The following is a 20,679-nucleotide window of genomic DNA, read 5'->3' on the forward strand; positions in this document are numbered from 1 at the left end:
TAATTTCAAAGCTACTTAATTTGCAAAAGGGTTATTTTGTTTTGATTAGCAGTTATAATATATATTCTTAATCATTGATGATTAGCCGATTTATATTATTTATTATTATAAGATTATAAGAAAGACAAGTATTATAAGAAGGGGGTAGGGAGCTAAATCGGACGAAGGAAAAAGAATGAAAAAGAAAAAGAAAGAATGAAGAAAAACATAGAAAAAAGAAAGATAGGAATTGGAGGTTGGGCAGTTTATGGAGTTTCTAGGAATTATCATTTTGGTAAGATTTCATGTTCATCAAAATTACTTTTCCCGTAAATATTATATGTTGTGTAAATATGAGTATGATATCTATGATGTGAGTTATAATGTTCATGTGATCACAAGTGCATTGTAATGTTGTGAGTGGTGATTCTCGAAGTATCGACAATGGGTTTTGACGTGTCAAACCCGTGTGTTGTGTAAATGCTTGGCTTGGAAGTTTTGGTATTTATATATATTTATATATTAAATAATGATCAAATGTGATCAATTTACAAAAAAAATGTTATTTTGACAAGCTACACCATTTATATATGTGGTGAAATCTTATTATTATTCCACGTTCATATTATTACCAACTAAGGGTTGGAAAAGAAATATTTTGACATGAAAGTATATATATACATATATTTTAATCTTGGAGGATGGTGATACTTGGTGCTGGTGTGAGCCGGGAAACTCACAACCAACTGATTGGAAATTTGGTCATTTTACCGGAGTGAGCCGGGAGAACTCACAAAAATATTTTTATTATACCGGAGTGAGCCAGAAGAACTCACAAGTTTGGAATTTATCTCAGATATCGAAACCGGAGTGAGCCGGTAGAACTCACAATGAAATTCTAAATTATTTTCATGATTGGCTTATGAGATGCCTCTTGGTGGTTAAGTTGAGAGCTCAAAGATTCTACACTTGGTATCTACTCCTCCTTGATAAATATGTTATATTTTTGAAAATGACGTGGAAGGTTTTGAAAAATGATTATTTACTAAGTAACACTTGAACAAACTCAACTATGTTAATTATACAAAAGTATACATATATATATATATATATATATATATATATATATATATATATATATATATATATATATATATATATATATGGTTTGCAAAAGTATAAGACAATATAAGTACTTTAACTTGCAAAATATAAATAATCCAAGCCTATTCTTTTACGGGGTGAAGTGAAACTTACTTAGCTTATGCTAATTTTTGTCTACACTTTGTTTTTATGTCAAATTATCTATACAGGTGAACATGGATAGTAAATCGGGATGGAATCAAGTTGAGATGGAATAAAGTTTATTTATTTGAAATTTTGAGGAAAATACTGTTGTATAGTGATTTCAGTTTTATGTATTAAGTTGATTTTGATATATTAGTTGATGTTGTAAATTAGCCTTAGCACTTAGGTTGTTGGTTGCCTAAGTGTGGCGGTAACACCCTTTATTTTGGTTAGTTAATGCTTCCGCTAGAGTATTATTGAACTTTTAATTGCGAAAAAGTATTGAAATTAAGGATAATTTTGTTATAAAATTTGGGGTGTTACACGTGGGTTGCGTGGTATTTGTTGGAGTTCGGCTGCCTTAGCGTATGCTTCCTCGAGTGTCTTTGGTTTGTGCATTGTCAAGGCCTTTTGGCTTTCGAAGTTGAGTCCGGCCACGAACCTTTCCACTCTGAAGGCTTCGGTAGGGACCAATTCGTTGGCGAAGTGGGTCAGCCCTAGGAATTTCTTATGTTATTCCTATACGGTGGAGTTTCCCTATCTCAGGCGTAGGAGTTCTTCGCCCTTGGCCGTACGGATGCGTTGGGGATGGAAACGCTCTCTCAGTTTGGTTTGCAAGGCCGGCCAACTCATGCCTGGCTCTGTCTGGGCCCACCATTCGACGGCCTCATGCCGAAGGTAGAACGAGGGTATCTAGGCTCGTCTTTCCCCTGGACAATCCATTATTTCGCAGATCTTATTGAAAGTCTGAACCCATTCCTCGAGTGTCTCAGGGTCCTCTTCGCCGGCGAACGAAGGGGGGTCGTATTCCTCGATTCGGCGTACTAAGTCGTGGTTTCCACCCATTGGGGTTAGATCATTATCGGTTGTTAAGGCGTGGTTCAGTGTTTGAACGATCTGGGTTAATCACTGCAGGTTCTGAGTCACGAGATCGTGTGTCTGGTGTTCTGGTTGATATCTTGATGGTGCCATTCCGGTGTTTACAGGATCAACACCGATCATAACGGTAAGTTAGGGACTCGCATCCTTACCTTGATGCTATAATTTATGGGAGACTTTCAAGCAAAGCACATAATAGATTAGGAAGAAATTAAGCAGATAATGTGAGATAAACTCACAGCCTCACCGCGTGTCCTAAATTTCCTAGATCCTATGTACTTAAGTACCTAGAGTCTGAACCTAATGTCCTAAAGTCGTGTCCTTAGGGGTCTTATCCTACGGTCGAACTTAGGCTCAAAAACCAACTGTAACACCCCTAAATTTCAAGATATTTAAAACTTATGAAATAAAGGCTAATCTCTTAATAATTCCCAAACAGAGAAGAAACTAGACATAGAAGTCGGGGTGCTATGCCACATCTGAGCTGGAGAACTCAGATGCGCAGGCTAACTAATTAACAAAGCATAAACCATAATTGATACCCAAATACAAATCAAGGCACGCAGGCCATCTCATCTAGGCTAGAGCTATCTAAACTAAGTCCACGAATCCACTAGCGCGCTCCGAAGCTAAAGCTCATCACCTGAAAAACATTCGGTATAACAACCGTCAGCGAATAATGCTGGTAACCCACTCCAACGCGTTAAGTACAATATAGGTAGATATAAGAAACTTATTTTGAAACTGGAATATATATATATATATATATATATATATATATATATATATATATATATATATATATATATATATATACGTACGAGACTCTAATTTAAATCCAAGATCAAGACTCAGGGCATATCAACAGACTCAATATCATAGAATAATCATAAGAACTAATATGCCTCCTAAACATGCAATGCAAGGCATAGCAACTAGATAATCATGCAAATAACGAGTAGAGGCGACTATGGCATTTAATACAATCAATTAGCAAGTAGTTAACAAAGCACACAATTCATCCTCCAACCTTATACCAAGTTCCAACCGTATAACTCCCTTCGTCTTTATATCAGTTCAAACCTATACATCCAGACCATCCATATATCCCCACCCCTTATGCCTCCGGGCAACTACATGCTCCCACCGACGAACCCAACTTTCAACCACAAACATATCAAGATGGTGCCGCAGTGTCATTCAATGATCCGCACCTCTAGTGCCAATATCAAGGGGCTAGCCATGTAGCTCTAACATGACACTGCAACCCTTATAACCTGACCCATGCTCAACGGCAAGCTAGTCGAAGGTGGGTATGTGCCTTTAGCACATTCACCACTATGGCCTGTACCTTTAGTACAATGACCGGGCACACGTGGTGCCGACCGCCAACAGTTTATTTTCCACCAATCACAATCTCATCATCATCATTATCATTATCAATCACGCTTGCGATTGCGCAATGACCACGATACTCATCATCATCAATCAATCAACACATAATCACATAACAAGCAAGACACAACAACAACGACACGTATCACACATAAAATCATAGAACAATGCTTAAAACACCAAACGAGACTCATACACGGCAAACGGTGTACAACGGGACACAACGAGACATGGGGAAACATCAAACAGGGAAAAACACCACGAACCACGCCATGATTCTAGCGGGTCGGTGGCGGGTGGACCTCCACCCGCCGGGGGCGGGTTACTATTCCAGCGGGTGGCCGGCGGGCAGACCACCGCCCGCCTGCTGCCCGCTGGAACAGTAATGCGGGCAACGGGTAGGTGGCGGGTGGTCAATCCCCCCACCTACCCCCACTGGTACACAGGCAACTTTATGATCCCGGGGTCCTCGTGGAACCCGAAACCATATCCAAACACATTCAAACACATAACGACAACAGCACGTATTCAATTAATGGAACTAAACCAAATATCACACCAAATACATCCTAACACGATTCCTAAACATGCCAAGACTCAACCTAAATCACATAACCATCCAGGGACATCTGGAATCACAAGAACATAAAGAAATCTATATGCAAAGTCCTAAACACAAGTTCAAGGCTAAACTCAACACCCGATCATGAAAAATCCCACCCAAGCATACCAAGAATAGCATAATACGGAATCCACGTTATAACCCTACGGCTCTAGACATAATAAAACTACAAGATCGTCCATTTAATTAATCATAGCATCAAGAATATCAAGATTATCACATAAACACAATATAAACCCTAGGCAAGGCTCTATCAAGACACAAGCACAGAATCATATATCAAAGGAGCCAATGAATAAGATATAGCAAGGAAAATAGGTTTTGTAGAGACATGGGTTACCTCTTAGCCGTAATCAATATCCTAGGCTACTAAGGTCTTTCTCTAAGATTCTTCTTCCAATTGATCTTCCTAGGCTAGTTGGTGGGGGAATTCCTTGGCTGGGGCTCCTGCGAGTGATTTCGTGTGAGGGAGGGGAGAGGAAGGGTTCTATTTGCTTCATAATCTCCTATTTATATGTCTAAGAGAAACCTATTCAAGGTCTGAGTTAATAAGGCCCGCTTTTCCCATTCCTTATGGGTTTAAGGTTCCTTGTTCCGGTAAGGGTCCACGATTGTAGAATTTACTGACACAAATCGGTAACACCTTTTAACATAAAATTTACCAGATAAGTAGTGCAGATAGTCTAGACTACACACAAAAACTTTCAAGCCAATCCAAGGCCTAGAAGTAGTTTTTCCGAAATATTTCCCAACACTGCGCCAAACAGAAATTAAACTTGCAGTACACTACCTCAACTTCACGAAATTTTTATGGAAAAACAGAAACATATTTTTAACCAAAACATTTTACAAACATCAATTATAACAAGTCTATGTTCTCCAGAAAACATTTCAAGCAAAAATAAGTGTATGAAGCATTTTTCACAAATTTTTCTTTCCAGCTGCGCCAGTCAGAATTTTATAGGCAATAATCAGATTGAGTGCAATTTTTCATTTTAAATCACCATATCACATATTCAGCGATTCCAAAACATCTAAACGCACATATCTACTCACATAATATAATAAAATAACTTTCCACGTTAAATATCACAAATTCTTCGAATCACACAAACACTTTTTTTTTTTTTTTTGGAAAGCAAAAACACGAATCAATATTATTGAAAAATCATCAAAAGAAAATCTGGAGGGATAGTATCCCAATACAGCGAACCATCCTGAGTAAAAGCCTTAGTGGCCAAAAAATAAGCTAAAATATTTAAAACACGAGGGATCGAAACTAATACGCAAGAAGAAAAAGGAATCCATAATAGACTTGCAGTCCCGAATAACCACCCCCGTATACGATCTCGGTGGGGAATTCGGCCTATTGATATAACCTTGGAGGACCGAGCAATTCGTATAAACCGTGATTTCCGTAACGTCACGTGCTTTTAGCCATGATAGAATTTCCTTACAAGCGAGTGCCTCAGCCGTAATAATATTTTCAGTGTATGGGAGCTTCCCATTTACTGCCGCAATGAAACCGCCATCTTCCGCTATTAAAACCCCTCCAAACGTAGCTGCCCCTGTGTCTGGGTTGCGGCCTGCATCGACAAAACACCGCCAACCCGGACGGAACTGCACTGAATGCTGCTGCCGTGATGCTCCGGTAAACCGAGTCCCAGCCGCATGCCAAGCTGCCACGGCATTGTTGGCTACAGTCCACGTGTGGCGTGGTGCATAGAGGTAAGCCTCCCATACTGCAGTGTGTCTTGCTCCCCAGATTTGATAAAGGACTGCAATAACTTTAATAAGAACATCCTCAGTTAGAAAAGTCATAGCATTTTGCAACCACTGAGCAAAACAATCACCAGTCACACAGGAAATAGGGAGATGAGATTCATTCCACACATGTATAACATAAGTGCATTCAAGAAAAGTATGCATGGTATCCTCGTGGAAAACGGTACACATGGGGCAAGATGGATCAATATCAACTCTTTTTACTAAGAGATTTGTAGTGGTGGGTAGAATACCACTAACAGCTCTCCATAAGAAGGTTTTCCATTTAGGGGGGACTTTTAACTTCCACAAGGCAGCCCATTTTTCAAAACCTGGGGTATTTGCTATTTCCCCAAGAACACATCTATAACCACTCTTCACAGAATATGCACCATTCGGATCATTATAACAATACCATGAGTCCTCATAAGAGGGGCAAACTGGTACCCGGAGAATACGGTTAACATCCTGAGGATCAAAAATATAAGTGAGTATAGCTAAATCCCATGTCTGGGTATCCTGATCAATCAAACCTGACACTTTCGAGCCCTGTAGCTGGTGCGGCATAGGAGTATGAATCCTGAAATCTGAATCAAAGAGCCAGGGATGTTCCCAAATGGAAGTAGAAGTACCATCACCAATCCTCCTCCTTATACCACCACAAATTAGCCCATGATTAGCCATAATACTCCTCCAGCAATAGCTGGGATTATTTGTAACAACCCATGTTACGACCTTCAAATCCGAATTAATTATTAAATTAATTCCGCTAACTAAAATAATTAAAAGGGGTTTAATCCAATTATAATTCCCTCAATTAACCTGAGTAGTCCACGATGAATATAGGTGAGATTTTCAAATTCTAAATCATGTATATTCTTTTAATTTCTTTATTTTAAGTATGCAATAATGCAATGACTCAATCAATGTTTTACAACGTGTAAATAGGTATATCTTTGGGAAGAACTTTGCATCAGAGAAGATACCTATGAGTACTCCTATGTTCACTTAATTAAGCATCAGATGATGGCACAACCGAAGCAGACTTGCTTGTCTCGATCTCCAAAATTTGCATACCATTTTCTCACTTTTTTCCATATCTCTTTTATTCTCTTATTTTTAAAAGAAATAATTTGGTATCAAATGCATAAATTTTCTTCATATTGATTAAAGATTTTTTCTTTAATCATTTGCCTAATTTTTTCTTGTTAAATGCTGGTTGTGTGTTCTTGAACATTTAACAAGAGCATATAGTAAAGGACATCTATGGAACTGCCACATAGGAGAACTAACAACTTGAACATTTTGTGCCATGCTTCAATTTGACTACAGTTAGTTGTATTGAAATTTTCTTAAAAAATGCTTTGTAGGATGATCACGAGTTATGTATCTTCCTGCATTTATTGGGCTAGCCATCTCTAGTGCAAGTGAATGGGTATGAATTTTGTTTCTCTTGCTTTTCTTACTTAAATTTAAGTCCCTTCATAAGGTATTATTTCCTATTGCAGCTTGATGGGCATGTGGCCAAGAAGAGTATGATAAATTCTTTGGTTGGTTCCTACCTTGATCCACAGGCACGTGGCCAGGAAGATTATGAAAGTTCTTTGGTTGGTTCCTACCTTGATCCACTTGCTGAGTACTGAGAAGGTAATAATTGAATTCCTTGCATCAATTATTTCCACTCTCAATTTGGCTCATCAATTAACCTATACTTCTATATGAAACTCCTATTCTATTTTTCTTTCTTTTTATTTTATTCTAATGTTTTAGTGATGCAGTAGAGAATGTTGTAAGAGTAACAATGCATGATGTTTGTCATCTTTTTAAGCTTAATAGTTATAAGTGTGGAATAAATTATATTATAATAGTTCATTGATGCTTAATATCTTCTATTTCTTTGTAACTTGTTCTTTAAACCTTTAGGTGCTCAATTTATACTTGCACCCTGCAATCCTAATAATATTTGCAGTTTGAATCTTCAGGAGCTTGATGAGTAAAATGCACTATGATTTATCCAAACTTTTGTATGAGCAAGTTGCAACGGGAGGTATATTAACATATAATGATTAAGAATTTGAAGACTTCTATATGTCTTATGCATTAAAGATTAGATGCTCTTGAGAGTGAGAGAGCTTGTATTTCATTTTCACCCTTATAACAACTGGATTAAACTTGATATTTTTTTTTATTTATGAATTATTATGTTGTTAAGACATGGATTTGGTATTAAGTGCAACATTCAATTTTTTGAACTATAAAGTAGTATTACTTTTACATTACAAGTAAAATTGTATTTTAGTTTTAATATTGTTTTTATTTATAAATACAATTGTATATTAATATTTTAAATACAAACGCTCGAATTTTAACAAACTTTCCGACGGAATATAAGTGATGGAGTTGCGTTGGAGATTTGTTCCGTCATTTTATTACGATGGAATATTGAGACGGAATATGAAATTTGCAACGGCAATGTTAGCGACGAAATCACGACGATAATTATTTTCGTCGTTATATTTCATGACGGCAATATGCAACGGAATATGAGTTTCGCAATGTAATATTTTTTCATACAATGGCAATGGAAGGAAACATTTTCGTTGCCAAAATCGTAACGGATTCGCGACGGAATGATTTTCGTCGCCAACTTCGCAACGGAAAATTCCGTTGCTTTTTTTCGTCGCCACTGCTCGCAACGGATTATATCTGTTGGAAAATGAAGTACGACAAGCCTAGAGACTACGGGATGAATTCTGTCACAAAAATGTAAATTTCCATCGCAAAACGTGATTCGCGATGGAATTTGTCGTTTTCGCAACGGAAAAATTCCGTCGCGAATCGCGATTTTTCTTGTAGTGCATCTTGAATATTTAAAAGATATGAAGAAGAGTGGGGTTGCATTGGTGGATGGTATGAGGTTTTTGAAACATCAGTCATGGGGTTCTCCATTGGTTGGCTTTACCAACTGGGATGCTTACAATTCGATGGCTTGTGAGAGTTTGAAGTGTTTGGATGGAACCGATTCCAATTCTTTGATTGAAATATTTAGGAGGAGGCAGTCTAATGAGGCTGCTTTCTTTTTTGATTTTGAAGTTGATTTGGATGCAAGACTGTGTAGTTTTTTTTAGAGGGATGGTCAAATGAGACGGGATTATGAATTTTTTGGGAATTTGTTAGTGCACGATACAACATATCGCACTAACAAATATGATATGATCGATTTGTGGTCCTTTTGTAGGGATGAACCATCATTGCATGAATGTAATGTTTGGATGTGGGTTTTTTATGAAAGAGAGGATAGAATTATTTGCGTGGTTGTTTAGAGCGTTTTTAAGATCCATGGATGGCAAGTGTCCACAGACTATCATGACGGATCAATGTTCAGCTATGGCTACTACCATTTCTATGGTATTCCCTACATCACGCCACCGTCTTTGCATATGGCATATTGGTGAGAATTCAAAGAAGCATATCAAGCGTTAAGGAATCATAAAGAAGAATAGAGGTGCTGACAGCTGACTCAATGACTCAAGTCTATGACTTACTACTTAACAACTTACTTAATGTATTTTGTTCAAGTTAAACACTTAAGTCTTAACTCTTAAGCATGATTTTTTGTATAATCATTGAAAATCTGTAATTATTAACTTAGTTTGAATCTTAAGCATGATATTGGTGAGAATTCAAAGAAGCATATCAAGGCGTTAAGGAATCATAAAGATTTTTTGGATATGTTCAATTGTGTGTTGAAATACACCGAGACTGAAGCTGAGTTTGAATTTTATTAGACAAGGTATTTTATTATTTATTTTTTTCATTGGGTACAGTATCATATTTTGGTATTTTAGTCATTTATATTGTGTATTTAAGAGGGGTAAGAATTATGAATATACAGTTTAGAAGTTATGAATCTGCAGCATAGATATTATGGATATTCTATGTCTATATTATGAATGTACAGTATCCTGTTTGGACTTTTAGTCATTTATATTGTGTATTTAAGAGGATAAGAACTATGAATATGCAGTTTATATATTATGGATCTACAACATAGAAATTATGAATATACAGTATTATGTTTTTTTTGTGATATTGTTGTTTTGTTTCATATAAGCTTAATAAACGTGTCTTGTAACTTTCAGGATGGTGAAAGAGTACAAGTGTCATAAGAATACTTGGCTAGAGAAGCTTTATGATTGTAGGGAGAAGTGGTGTCCAGCATTTAACAAGGATTATTTTTTCGGGGGCATTTTATCTTCTCAAAGGAGTGAAACTACAATTCATTCAATTTCTATAAGGTTATCTAAGACTGCTGGTTTGTGTCGTGATTTTTATTCATCCTTTGTTATTGTTATTTCTGAATGGAGAAGTAAGGAAAATGGTGAAGATTTTCGGTGTTCTTAAGGAGTACCTGCCATAATGATGGATCATGTGAAACTTCTTTCACATGCTAGAGAGGAATATACTATTGAGATATACTTTTTGTTCAAGGAACAATTTATGAAAGGTAGCTCTTGTTATCAAAAAATTGTCTTGAATGATGGATGTAAGTGCAAGTATCATGTGTGGCGACCAGATATAGACATTATAAGGCATGAAGTAATTTTTAAGCCAATCAATTTGGGTATATCTTGTAGTTGCAAGTTGTTTTCTGAATTGGGAATACTTTGCTGCCATTGTTTACGTATAATTCACGTGCACTGTGTTTCTAGTATTTCCGATAAATACATTCTAAAAAGATGGACTAAAAAGGTTGTTGATGGTAGAAATGTGGACATTGCATCTGTGTTTTATAATGTTGGTGTCCCTCCTTCAATTTGGGTTGTTGAGATTAGTAGGAAATTTCAAAGATTGATTGTTTCTAGTCAAGATAATAGTGTTGCTAGACAATTTTGTGACGAAGCTGTTGAGAACGCAAGGAAAAATGTTGAAGCTGAGATTGGGGATGTGAATATTGATGAGGGTTTCTTCAAGTGGTATTATACAAGATCATTCAAGCTGGAGGAGTAAATGTGTGAGAAATAAAAGGAGTAGTAGTGTTATTGAGAAGAAGTACAGTGCAGCAAGGGGGAGAAAGAGTGCTGCAAACAAGCTTGCTTCAATTACAAAGGGTGCTGTCCAATCATTGGTTTTGGAAAATATATTAGAGATTGCTCGGGATGAATATCTCGTACATCCAAGTTCTGGGGGTTCACAGTTTGTAGGGCTGTGCAATACCCGATCCATCCGAACAACCCGCCCGACCCGAACAATGATTCACCGAACGGTGATGAAATCCGAGAAGTTCGGATAATATCTGAACCGGCTAGCCTATGTGTGTCTATAAAAGGCGGACGGGTAGGGTTAGGATTTACCCCATCCGAACCCGTCTGAGATCCGAAGTATGGTCTTAGTATAAAAGCGTGCTTAGACCTAGGGTTTGCCACTTTGCCATTTCCATTCTCTGAGACTCTCCACTCCTTAGAGCTTCTTCTCGAATTCTCCTTACTTCCTTAGTCCTTCCCATGAATCCCATCCGATCTTCAGTCCTTCACTCCTTCTCATCTAATCTTCTTCCATAACTTCTGATTCTATGAACTCTGACTCTCTGAGTCTCTGAAGTCTGAGAGTCTGAACTCCCCTTCGACTCCTTCGAGGCTTCGAGTCTTCGATAGTTCGACGGGAATCTTGTGGAAGTGTCTGTGGCTCTGTGCAAACTGGAAAGACGGCAAGATGGAAGAAGCCGGCTCTGTGGAAGTTTGACGCCTTGAAGCCCTAGATCTCAGAGGGTACCTTTGAGAAAACAAGTAAAATGTAACTCTGTCATTTTTTTTTCTTATTTTTCCGTTGCATGTTTGTGAGTTTGTCTGTTATGTTCTAGTTCTATGATGTTGCAAGCACCATAATTTGTAACTGAACCCTAATTTTTAGGGCTTTCCACATACGTGATGAATTTGTGTTTATTCTGATATGTGTTTGTAAGTTTATGGTTAAAGGACCCTTAAATTTGTTATTTCAAAATGTATGGTGGTGGTGGAAGCCTACTGAAATTGTAATTTATATTATGATGCTTATCCTGTCCATGTTGAATGCTACTGTAATTTGTTATTTCAAAATGTATCTATGGTGCTTATTCTGTCCATGTTGAATGCTAATCGTTGACTGTTGGAAATTGGAATGAATGTGTTATATCACTTATTCACTTATACCAGTTATGTGTATGTTGTTAAGAACTTATGGTGCCATTGTGGAAGTACTAAGTATGGCTGTATTGTTAATTGTTTATGTTAGTTGTTGGATGTTGAATACTTGAATTGTTGATGGCTTGATGGTTGACTGTGGAAGTGTTAAGCCCTAATTTGTGGGCATTTCCATAAAATGATGAGTTCATGATTCATGATTCATGACTCCTGATTATGGAATGAATTTGTTAATGTGTTATATGTAATTATGTATGTCAGTACTGAGTGTGTTAAGCCCTAATTTGTGGCCATTTCCATAAAATGATGAGTTCATAAATCATGAATCCTGATTATGGAATACATATCAGTGTATGGCCTTATGTGTGCTTGTGTGAAATGTGAACTCTTCCTTCTTCAACAGTGGATGAACAAGGAGTACAAACCCCAGGCATTGAGACAAGTGCTCAACAGCCTATGGCCACTCCTAAAGTTCGTGTTGTTAAGAAGATGAAGGAATTAGAGTCTAGATCCATAGTGTGGGAGCACTTTGAAAAGATCAAAGATGCTGAAAATAAAGTGATTAAAGGCAAATTCCTTTACTGTGCAAAAGAGTATTTTTGTGAAACTAAAAAACATAGCACATCATCATTAAGAAATCATATGGCCAGTTGTCTTAAAAATCCCCATTCAAAGGATACAAGGCAGTCTCTACTCACATTCAACACTATGTCCACTTCTGAGGGTGGAACAGAGGCTCCTGGGGGTGTTTTGGGGACATGGGTATTTAATCAAGATGCCATTAGGAGGGCCCTTTGTGAGATAATAATCATAGATGAGCTCCCTTTTAGGTTTGTAGAGGGGCAGGGGTTCAAGAGGTTTATTCTGGTTGCTTGTCCTAGGTTTCTTATCCCTTCTAGGTGGACCATTTCTAGGGACATCTACCAAATTTTCCTTGATGAGAGGCTAAACCTTAAGAAGTTGTTTAGAGTGGGCACTCAAAGGGTTAGTCTAACCACTGATACATGGACTTCTGTCAAGAGAATCAATTATATGTGCATTACTGCACATTTTTTAGATGACCAGTGGAAACTTCATAAAAGAATTATATCCTTTGTCCCAGTTTCTTCTCATAAGGGGGAATACATTGCAAAAGCCCTAGAGAGTTGTTTATTAGAGTGGGGAATTAAGAATGTGTTTACTGTAACAGTGGAAAATGCTTCCTCTAATGATACAGCTATGGGGTTTTTTAAGAGTAAACTGTTATCTTGGGGTTCTTCTTCTGTTAAGGTTCAGTACATGCACATGAGGTGCATAGCCCATATCCTAAATTTAGTGGTCCAAGATGGGTTGAAGTTTGCAGATGAGTCAGTCAAGAGGGTGAGGGATGCAGTGAGATGGGTTAGGAACTCACCAGCTAGGCTGACAAAGTTCAGAGAGCTTGCTGAACTACTTGGTGTGGAAGCTAAATCAGCTTTACATCTTGATGTCCCTACAAGGTGGAACAACACCTACATTATGCTCAACACTGCAGTTCAATATCAAGTAGTGCTTGATGCATATGAGAGAAATGACCCCTCTTATTCTGCTGACTTGGGGAGTGCTCCTACCTTCTTGGATTGGTGTTCTGTGGAAAGCTTAGTGAAGCTGTTGAAAGCATTTTATGATATGACAGTGAGGATCTCTGGTTCACTTTATGTCACATCCAACACATTCTTCTCTAAGATCTCTGATCTCAGTTGCATGCTTGAAGCTATGGTGAACTCTGATCATGGGACTGAAAAGGTATTCTCATTTATCTTTAAATTTGTTTGCTTTATTAATTTTTGTAATTGGTGTAAACTTATAACTTGTTTTTTTTTTTATTTTTTTTCTGTTTTAGGCAATGGGGACACAAATGAGAAACAAGTTTGACCAATATTGGGGGGATCCAGAAAAAATGAACTCTATCATTTTTTTTGCCAATATTCTGGACCCCAGGGATAAGGAGGAGTACATGCCTCATCAGTTTGCCCAGTTGTATGGAGAAGTGAAAGGCAAAGCTTGTTTTACCAAGGTCCAATCTGCAATGGCTGCTTTGTATGATGACTATGCAGCTACATACTCTGTCAGTTCTACCCAGACTGCATCCTCTACTCAAGCAGTCCAGTCTGAGGCTAACCAGGCTACTACTTGTTCAGTTGGTAGGCCTCAGTCATCTTTGAAGAGCCAACTTAAAAAAAAAAAAAAAAAAAAAAAAAAAAAAAAAAAAAGATTGGAAAGTAGTGGAAGCAGTAAGCAAATTGAGCTGCAAGTGTACTTAAGTGAAAGTCTTGTGGAGGATGATGAAACGGTTGCTTTTGATGTGTTAAAGTGGTGGAAGGGCCATAGTGAGAGATTTCCTATTCTCTCCAAAATGGCTAGAGATGTGCTTGCAGTCCCTATCTCCACAGTTGCATCTGAGAGCTGTTTTAGTACATCTAGAAGAGTACTTGATCCATTTAGGAGTTCCTTGACTCCTAAAATAGTGGAAGCACTAATATGTACTCAAGATTGGTTGAGGGCACCTAATCAGCCAATCCAAGTTGAGGAGAACCTGGAGGATGTTGAAATATTAGAGAAAGGTAAGACTTATCACTTTCTTAGTTACTTTGTTTATTCTTTATTTCCTTATCACTTTCTTACTTATTCTGTTTTTCACTTTTGCAGAATTGCCCACTGGAGCTTCATCTACTATACCATCAATGTTGCCTACAATCACTGTAATGTTTTTAATATTTGTTTACAATGTGTTCATTTCTTTAATCTGTTTGATATTCTGTTATGTACTTATGTTATTGCAAGTGGTGTTTAGCCTCTAAGTGGCTGGGCAACTTTCTGCTATTGAATTGTTGCTGCCATTAGATGAGTTGAGCCAAATTTGTCCATTTCTCTGGTGTCTGGATCCTGGAATTCTGGTATAACTCTTCCTTGCTCTGTTTTCAGTTTGAATGTATTTGTTTTATTTGGTGGCTATGATGAAGCTTCCACTTTTGTCTGAATAAATGGAATGGAGTTGGTATGTTGTTAATGTGTTAATATAACACATTCTTACTTGATATGGAAAATTTCAATCTGAGCCACTTAGCAATTGCCTAGTATTGTTAGTCTAAATGTCTAATAGTCTGTTCTCTAAACTCTAAACACTAATATCGTTTTAAGTTTGAATACTAGCAGGAAGAAGAATAGAGGTGCTGACAGGTGCTGACAGCTGACTCAATGACTCAAGTCTATGACTTACTGCTTCACAACTTGCTTAATGTATTTTGTTCAAGTTAAACACTTAAGTCTTAACTCTTAAGCATGATTTTTTGTATAATCATTGAAAATCTGTAATTATTAACTTAGTTTGAAACTTTTATAGTTGTATACTTGTATGTTTTGCTATGCTATGGTAATGAAACTCAATATGCCTTGAATTTATCTATTTTAGAATTTTTTTATATTAATTTATTATATCCGATTATCATCCAAAATTCGACAACGGATAACTGAAATCCGAACCTATGAAATCCGATAGGATTTGTCCATAAAAATTAACGGATTGGGAGGTAAACATGAAATCCGAAATCCGGTCGGATGGACGGATTGGAAATCCGATCCGTCCGTATCCGACCGATGCTCAGGCCTAACAGTTTGTTCATTTTAATAAGAATTTAGATCACAATGTAGATATAGATTGAGATTGTGTTAATAGAACTTGTTACATGTTAAGCAGTGATGTGATGAACACTATGCAAAATATTTAGATTTGAACTATATATTTGCACTGTGTTTGATGTATATATCTGCAAGTTTTGCATTCTATGTTCAGATTATGAATTTACATTTATTAAATTATGATTTTTCTGTTATGTGATTATGAATTTACAGTTATGAGATTATGAATTTTCTGTTGTTAGATTATGAATTGACTATATATTTTCTGTTATGAGATTATGAATTTACAGTTATGTAATTATGGATGTAGAGGTTACAACTATAGCCAGAAAATCCATAACTATAAATTCATAATCTCATACCAGAAAATTCATAATTATATAATTATAAATTCACAATCTCATACCTTTAAATTCATAATCTCATAACAGAAAATTCATAATTTCATAACAGAAAATTCATAAATCCATATATGTACATTCATAATTATATGTTCATAATTTATGGACTCTATATTCATAATATCTGAACCCTGAATTTAAAATAATAGATTTTTATAATTACATAACTTTGAATTCATAACCCTGAATATTCATAATTACATAACTTTAAATTCATAATGTTATAACAGAAAATTTATAATTGCATAACTGTAAATTCATAATCGCATAACATAAAATTCATAATTACATAACAAAAAATTCATAATATCATAGTAGAATATTCATAAATCCATATGAACCTATATTCATAATATCTGGAACCTGAATTAACAGTAATAGATTTTATATTCACAGGTGCAAAATATATGTTCACATTACAAAATGAGAGATTCTGAAATCAGGGTACCAACAGTCATAATTTCAAAATGAAGTATTCACAAATTCACTGCTTCATGTTCACAACATTTTCAGACCCCAAAAACAATATAAATTCATTTCTTCTTCGAGAGCTCCTTTGCTGCCTTCATAACATTGTTTTTTACAGTTCTCACACCCCATGTGATAATGTTTGATGCGTATTTAGCTCTCAATTCACAAATGAGGTCAGCCTTCAAAAAAAAAAAACATTAAATAATCGGTTTAATGGGATGTTAAAAAACAAAAAAGTAAATGTAAGTTGAAACTAATATATCTTATACTCTTACATTTACACGAGTGTTTCTCTTGAACCCACTGTTACAATTTTGCATAGTCCCCTTGTATGTTTCTAGGTGTCGCATGACATATATGCCACAGTCAATGGCATTGTCAAGCTCTTTCCAGTGAATGGTCAGGAGGTCTACAGGAAGGTTTTGTATCTTACGTAACTGGGGTGATTTTTCTGCAGTCAAGTATTCCTCTAAAGCAGTCATTTGGACAAAAATCAAACGGGTGTCATAATGGTTTATAGCAAATGTATAACAAATGATTAGAAGTTCAAGTTTATTATTAAGTTACCAGTACACTTGGGCAATCTTGATATTTGTCAATCTGTGAAACATCAGTAGGCAGGGATTTGTTGTCTATAATATCCACTTTTTTTTTGCACTGATGTTAATGCAGACAACGAAGTAGTGTCCGTGTCGAAGCACGGGAAAAAATATCTAACGTCAGAAGAAGAAGAAGAAGAAGAAGAAGAAGAAGAAGAAGAAGAAGAAGAAGAAGAAGAAGAAGAAGAAGAAGAAGAAGTTAGAATAGAGAAAATAAAACGGTGTTAATAAATAAAAGTTGAAAGTGGGTAATTATAAATTACCAAATCAGCATCACTGATGTCAAGATTCCTAAACTTGGTAATTTCATATTGTAACCTCTCATTGAAATTTTTGTTCCTCTTTTGACGTGGAAGATCCCTCATCCATTGATCAGTTGGGTCAAGTTGTAGCTAAGGGGAAAAAAATACGTATTAATAGTGAGAATTGATAAGTTGTCCACTATGTAATGAGAATGATTAAATTATATATCCAAAATTATAGAATCATACATTCATAGTTTCACATTTTAAATTTTTTTGGTTTCAACTTACATGTACTAATGTGCTAAAAAAGATGCATTTTGGCTGCCCCACTTCGCGCGGTGTGTTGAGCAATGTAAGCCTCAACGCCCATATATCAATGAAAATTCTATAAATTTCACCACTGATTATTGTATGAAAGTCTCCTCGTGTCACAAAGAATTCATCAAAGCTAAATAGTGTTTCACTACAACACCATAAAAGATAAATAAATTAATTAATTAATTAATTAATACATGTTTATAAATGTTAAATATTCATGATAATAAAAAGTTTATTAAATATTTAGATTCAAACATACTCTATTGGATAATTCGGAGAAGCATCCATGAAGGAATAGTTTGATATGACCTTCTCTTTGACAGTAGCATTATGAACAAATGGTGCATTTTTTGCCTAGAAAGGTGACCGCAAGTTTAGTGGGATGTTTTTAAATTTTCTGGTTGGCATCCTTCGGATAGTGACATCTTCAACATCAGATTCACTATCCTGAAATGCACTGTGTGTTACACAAAATGTATGAAGTTAGTTAACGATATCATAATTGCATAATCTCATAACAGAAAATTCATAATTGCATAACTGTAAATTCATAATCTGATAAAAGAAATTTCATAGTCTGATAAATGTAAATCCATAATCTCATAACTGTAAATTCATAATCTCATAACAGAAAATTCATAATTGCATAAATCTAAATTCATAATCTCATAACAGAAAATTCATAATCTTATAACTGTAAATTCATAATCTTATAACAGGAAAATTCATAATCTCATATCAGAAAATTCATAATCTCATATCAGAAAATTCATAATCTCACAGCTTTTGATTCATAATCTCATAACTTTAAATTAATAATCTCATAATAGAAAATTCATTATATCATAACAGAAACTTCATAATCTCATAACATAAAATTCATAATATCATAACTGCATTAGTTTACCTATCAACATCATCAAGGTCAGCAGCAGGTGTAGCAGCATCAGCAGCACAAGGGACATCTTTGGGGAATGACACCCTAATCAACGCAGTTCTTTCTTGGCCTCCAAAGGTCGAAGCAGCAGGAGCATCCTCCACAATGGTGTCAACAAGGGCATCTAATTGTTGTTCATCCAATGTGCACTGCCCTTGTGGTTGTTGACCCAATGGTGTTGGGGGATAAGAAATTCCTAGATCAAATGATGGAGGTTCCATCTCCATTTGCTTGTTGGTCTTTTGAAATGCTTCGACCAAAGCATCAACTGCCGTTGTGAAACACTCCTGGCCAAAGAAGATGTCATCGAGTTGAGAGGAGGCTGGGGTTGAAGGTTTGTCCATCGTACAAGCCACGGTAATTATGTTAGAAATTCCTGAAAAGGCTATCTTCATAACCTCAACCGGTGCACATTGCTTGCCAACTTCAGCCATCGCCTCTCCGAATTCCAAGACATCAGGAGTAAGCCATCGTAGCACTTGCGCGTAACTCTGTCAACACTGGATGGCGGCACAGAGACTGATGGGACTCTCTGATCAGTAACAGGAGCAGTAGGCTGGTTTGAATTAGCACCAGCAGCGTGAGTGGCATGATCAGTAGTAGGCTTCGCAATACGTGGGACAACTTTCCCTTTCCCAAATCCACCTGACCTTCTCTTTGCAGAAACTCTTTGTTTTACAAGCTTTGTTGTCTATGCGGTTATGCTTGGGTATGTTCTCTCAACCATCGTCCCTTTGAACTGGACCCGATCAAAGTAGAATAGCTACAATTTTCAAAAAAAAAAAACAAATAAAATAAAAAAATTAGTCATAATCATAATTTTATAACTGTAAATTCATAATTTCATAACCTTATATTCATAATATCATAATTGTAGGTTCATAATGACAGAGCTATATGCTCATAATATTAGAGCACTACATTCATAATTTGATAAATGTTAATTCATAATTTCATAACTACATATTCATAATATCATAACTGAAAATTCATAATCTCATAATAGAAAATTCATAATCTCATAACAGAATATTCATAATCTCAATAACCCTATATTCACAATTTCATAATTATATATGCGTAATATTATAACATTGTATTGAAGGTCAGATAATCACACACAGACAATGAATTCAATAAAGACATTTGATGTATAACTAGAATTTACCAGTATGAATGTCACCGATCAAGTAAAAAAGCTCTTATTGTTATTCCGATACTTCTCAATGGACATGATAAGAGAGTTGTAGCTGTAGCTACAGCAGTTGTATTCCTTTATTTCATCAACATTAACCAAGGAGTTTAGTACTCTATGTTTGCAGCTGCGTGTCTGAAACCCTCGCATCATGCACGAAACAGTCAAGACCATGAAGTCCCTTTTAAATTCGTCACCATAATCTCCTCTTTTAACAAGCACATCCCTCATTTTGGTTGTGATTGGGGAACCATTTGTAATCTCCCACCTTGTCCTCCAAGTTTTCAACAGAGTTCTGTACTCAGGTGTTCCTCGATCCTCATACTTTGGGCCCTCAACAACCACCCTTTGTCCCCGTGGAATGCCTAGAGTGTACTCTATGTCCTCTTCTTCAACACTGAGCTTATCATTCTCCAATATGAAATGTGTTTGGTAAAGCTCAAAGTTTGTAATCAGATACTGCACTAACTGTGACTCGTTTGTGCACAGCTGAAGAATAAATAGGGATCCAAAAGCAATATCACTGACAGCTTTTTTTTTCGTTCTGGCGTTAGTTTCTGTACAACATTAAACATGATCTTTGGCCCCATTCTTGTGCTAAAGTAGGGAATACCACTCTGCTCCTCATCATTACCTTATTGTTCCTCTTCCTCCTCCTCTTGTACTTGATCTTGGACATTAGTTGCTTTGCCTTTTCTCCTATCATTTAGTTTCTTTGATCTCTTCTCTCTGATTACTTCATTACGGAGTA

At 36.2% G+C, this 20,679-nt stretch overlaps 1 protein-coding gene across 1 annotated transcript; it reads right to left on the minus strand.

Annotated features, from left to right (window-relative positions):
* Window positions 1–5,392: 5,392 nt before the first annotated feature.
* Window positions 5,393–6,610, minus strand: LOC109151968. The gene has a single exon (XM_019299559.1). It carries the CDS (start codon window positions 6,608–6,610, stop codon window positions 5,393–5,395), a length of 1,218 nt encoding a protein of 405 aa, XP_019155104.1.
* Between the last annotated feature and the right edge of the window lie 14,069 nt (window positions 6,611–20,679).

This window comes from Ipomoea nil, unplaced genomic scaffold (genome assembly GCF_001879475.1).
Source record: "Ipomoea nil cultivar Tokyo-kokei standard unplaced genomic scaffold, Asagao_1.1 scaffold2338, whole genome shotgun sequence".
Classification (NCBI taxonomy): domain Eukaryota; kingdom Viridiplantae; phylum Streptophyta; class Magnoliopsida; order Solanales; family Convolvulaceae; genus Ipomoea; species Ipomoea nil.